The sequence below is a fragment of the Haematobia irritans genome, chromosome 3 (assembly GCF_050003625.1).
Source record: "Haematobia irritans isolate KBUSLIRL chromosome 3, ASM5000362v1, whole genome shotgun sequence".
Classification (NCBI taxonomy): domain Eukaryota; kingdom Metazoa; phylum Arthropoda; class Insecta; order Diptera; family Muscidae; genus Haematobia; species Haematobia irritans.
Genome location: NC_134399.1, coordinates 36449344 through 36453655, shown reverse-complemented (window position 1 = coordinate 36453655; position 4312 = coordinate 36449344). Strand labels below are relative to the sequence as shown.

At 30.4% G+C, this 4312-nt stretch overlaps 1 protein-coding gene across 1 annotated transcript; it reads right to left on the bottom strand.

Moving 5' to 3' along the window:
- Positions 1-223: 223 nt before the first annotated feature.
- On the bottom strand, positions 224-4066 carry LOC142230843 (uncharacterized). The gene is made up of 7 exons (XM_075301466.1): positions 4006-4066; positions 3460-3878; positions 3275-3386; positions 3034-3221; positions 2816-2969; positions 2402-2760; positions 224-370 (listed from the first exon to the last, which is right to left on the bottom strand). The coding sequence occupies exons 2-7, from the start codon at positions 3802-3804 to the stop codon at positions 224-226; spliced, it is 1305 nt and encodes a 434-aa protein (XP_075157581.1). The 5' UTR covers positions 3805-3878; positions 4006-4066.
- Between the last annotated feature and the right edge of the window lie 246 nt (positions 4067-4312).

Sequence of the window (4312 nt, the reverse complement as noted above, 5' to 3'; positions counted from 1 at the left end):
GTAGGAGGTAATCCATATCTCTATTTTTATGCCGGTTTATGGTAATCTTTTGAAGCTGAAACAAATAACAAAAACTTTGGATTGCAGTTGGATCTTGGGATCTGTAATTTTCGTCATATCATGGCAGTGCAATTAATTTTGAGCAACAAGAAAATCCCAGAATCTTGAAACTGGAAATTGGAATAAGTGCAGCAACACCAACAACAACAGCAACGACATGAATTTATTCACTCATATTTCTATTACTCTTTTCCGTTGTGGTGAATTCCGTTGCCTTAGATACCAAGAAGCAACAGGCAAATGTGCTTAACACAACAAGGCCGGATGATCTTTTTGAAGGAGATCCATTGGAGATCCATGGATGCGGTGGCTATGATTGTAACCTCATCGCGCTACAATATGCCAATTAATATTTAAGTAACGCTCCTGAGGCCACAATTAGTTTTGTGTACGACTGTGGCTTCACACTTCTTCATATTGCATTCTCATTCTCATAGCGCTTCTTAGCTCTTAGTGCACTACCATGCACGATCCATGCAATACCAATTCCCGATAGCCAGCCGTGAAAGTGGTCATCACTTTTATTGTGTTGGCAATTCATTTGGTAATATCATTATTTCATAATGCATTCGGGCTATGATCAGGCCGTTATTGAGATCTCAAGATTTAAGCTGCCTTTGATGCCAGCCAGGTTGCCTTCTTTCGGACACGGTCACTGCGGGGTGCAAAAGGTGTGAAATACCTGCTGGGTTTTAATGCCGTTAATAAGAAGCACATGGTATTCCTTCGCAAACAAGAACGTTTCATAGTCATAAGAAAACTCAAAAAAATCTATTGGTTGTTACCTTGAGTTTTTAGTTTTTTTTTTTTTTGAAGGAACGAAATGCTTTAGGTGAGATCAAAATGCAAAGTGAGTTAAGGAATATGATTCAAGATTCGAAAGAGTTTTGGAGATTAATAAAGTTTGGTGTTCGTAATATTAAAGAAATTTATCATTAAAATTGAGCCAACAAAACTTTTTCATAAATGCAATGCAACTTTGTATTGTTGTTTGGTGATTATAGTGATCAAATCCGTTGGACCGGTTTGTCTTCTTATACCCACATTCAGTTTATAAAAAGAGCACATGCGAAAAAAAGCACACTTTTTCAAATAAAATAAGTAAGGAAAGTCTAAAGTCGGGCGGGGCCGACTATATTATACCCTGCACCACTTTGTAGATCTAAATTTTCGATACCATATCACATCCGTTGGGTGCTATATATAAAGGTTTGTCCCAAATACATACATTTAAATATCACTCGATTTGGACAGAATTTGATAGACTTCTACAAAATCTATAGACTCAAAATGTAAGTCAGCTAATGCACTAGGTTGGAACACAATGTTAGTAAAAAAATATGGGAAACATGTAAATCTGAAGCAATTTTACACAGAAAAAACTAAAAATCGTTTTTAATTATTGAAAATGGCCTGAGATTGTAAACTCAATTATTTTTTTTATTAATTTTGGGTTAATAAAAAAATTTGTAAACTCAATAACCCAATTTGTATTTTCAATTATCTAATTATTTTAATTACCAAAATTGTAAATTTAATCATTGTAGGTAATTAAAATTTCTGAGAATATTTAATGTTGAAAGTAATTATGTATGTTGTTGAAACCATAAAAATATTTTAATAAACATGGTTATTAAATTAATTAATCAAATAATTGAAAACGTGAAAATGTTCAATTATTGGCATTATTAAATAAATTACGCCAATAATTGAAAATATTCTTTAACAGTAATAAACTGCATTAATTAATTTGATAATTGAATAATTTCTCTCAATATAATAACCATTTTGGTTTATTCAATTACTGCGTTTATTAAAATTATGGAATTATTTTAATAAACCTAATGTTACTATCAATTACCGCAGTGATTAAAAAATTAAAATTACTGCAGAAAAACCTAGCCTATTTTTAGGCTCTACCTAAAAAAACACGTTACAATCATTTTTCTTAAATCATTTTATTAGTGATTATTGAAAAGATGTATAAATTATACAAGTACAAATTATGGAATAAAGGAACAAACTTAACCTAATAACATTTCATTTATAGTAAAGAAAATAAAAAGTTAGACAAAATAATATTAAGTTAATGAAGTTCACATGAAATTTCATATAAATACCGATTTGTGTGTCTAATATAATTCATCAATGTAATTACGTGTATTTGTTATTATTTATATTAAATTTGTAATTCATAAATATAATTATGTTAAACTTCTAAACTTATATTTCACAGTCAGTTGTTTTTAGCCAATATTTCATGTTTTAATGAACATGATTTAGCGTATTTTTTAGATGTGGGTAGATTAAAAAGGAAAAGTTGAATAAAATTGTAAAATACATCAGATTCTTCAGGAAATTGAAGACTAAATACGAAAAATATCTTAAATAAGGTATCAAAGGCATCCAGTACTGATAAAAAGTTGTATCTGTTATTATCAAAATATACTAAAACAGACTTAACATCATTAATTTCACCTATCATAAGCAATCTAGGCTGTATATTTTTCGCTTGCAATTTGAGGACGTTAAGTTTAGCTTCAATCTCTTCCATTGAAGTTCCAACAACAGCAAACCCCTCCTGCGACTCAACCACCGTGCATCGTTTACGGAATTTTGCACCAGATTCATCTGTTTTAGATCTCTGTTGAGGAGGTAGTAAATGATGAAGGTACCACAAAAGCGAAAAGTCTCTCGAGTCTAAGAAAATGGAAATTATTACTTTGTCTGTGATAAAAAAAATTACAATACCCACCTGTATTCAATGTAGTGAGATTAACCAATTTATTTGAAATATGCGCTTGCGATATTTTGGTCCTCATGACGTATGCGAATTTATCAGAATATTGTGTCCATCTTTCTTTGAAATCTGCTGCATGTGGATATTTTAGTGCGAAATCTATATTAATCTGAAAAAGGAAGAAAAAATCAATTTTGTATAAATATTTAAATATACACTGAAATTCTACTTACCAAGTTAACACCAGATTTAAAAAAGTATTCCGGCCACTGCTGGTAAATTTCGCCATTGTGTTTGGATTTAGCAATTTGTTGAAATCGTAAAGGCGCACATTTTCGCCAATAAATATCGAATTCTTCATTTGAAATACCATCACTGCGAAGAATTTGAAGAATGGGTCCGTAGCTATCCTCGGGTATTACTTTACAAAAGATACAATTGCAGAAAATATACGTAATTATTTTAAGTATTTACCGTTTTCAGTATTTTCGTTTGATTCAATTTCTTTAAGAACGTTTCTTGATGCCCTTCTATTGTTTGATAATTTATTGTATATTTTTCCCCTTTTGCCTGTATTATAGAATTCCTGAAGGAGAAAAATTGTAAAAAATACATGTGGAAGCATTCAAAAATTTTAGGGTTTTAAGTAAAAAACTGACAATTTGCTCTGAAGGAAAAATAGAGCATATTTGGTTTTCAATTTCCGTACATTCAGATAGTCCGCATGTAATTTCAGAGCTCTCGATGTATTTTACAATTGTATTAATTAATAAACTTCGTTGCTCTTCATTAAAATATGAATACCTGGAGTAATATTTTAAAAGTTCCTTTCCATTTGAAGTGTTCGCTAAAATTTCATCGACTGAAATGCCCTGCGATTTTAGCTGCTTATTCTCTAAAGAAGAAGGTTTTAATGATTCTTCCGGAGGTTTATCAAATGTAGTTCCAGAAGCTTTCCACACCTTTAAATTGTATTCCAACATGGCTTGTTGACCAATTGTCATATTTGTTATTTTGTAGATTTTATCTATATGTCTTTGCTCAAGGATTTTGAGAACATTTATATCTATATCTTCAGCTGAAAATATTAGATACATTTTAAAGTATACATTAGCTTATATAGGAATATGAAACACATATACTCAAAAAAAAATAGAAAATATAATTTTTAAATAAATTTTTTAACTAATATTACCATTACTTACCAAGAAAAATATCATACAAGAAGCCTAAATTCCATTTTGTCAGAAGTTCTTTAAGGTTGGGTTGTTCTTCATTACAGTATCAATAAACACTTCCATAAAATTCCTTGAGTTTTAGAAAATTTTTGTTGTGCGAAGTTGTGGTTGTTTCAATAGGGGGGCCAACTATATCCCCGAAGTTAATTAATGTAAACGTGTTTTCAGTCCCTGAAAATAACTTTAAGTTTGTTACAAACAAAATAAATGTTATTTGATTCAAGCTGAACTATGTAGCAAATTCTATACATTTCAAAATCTGACGTGAACTTCG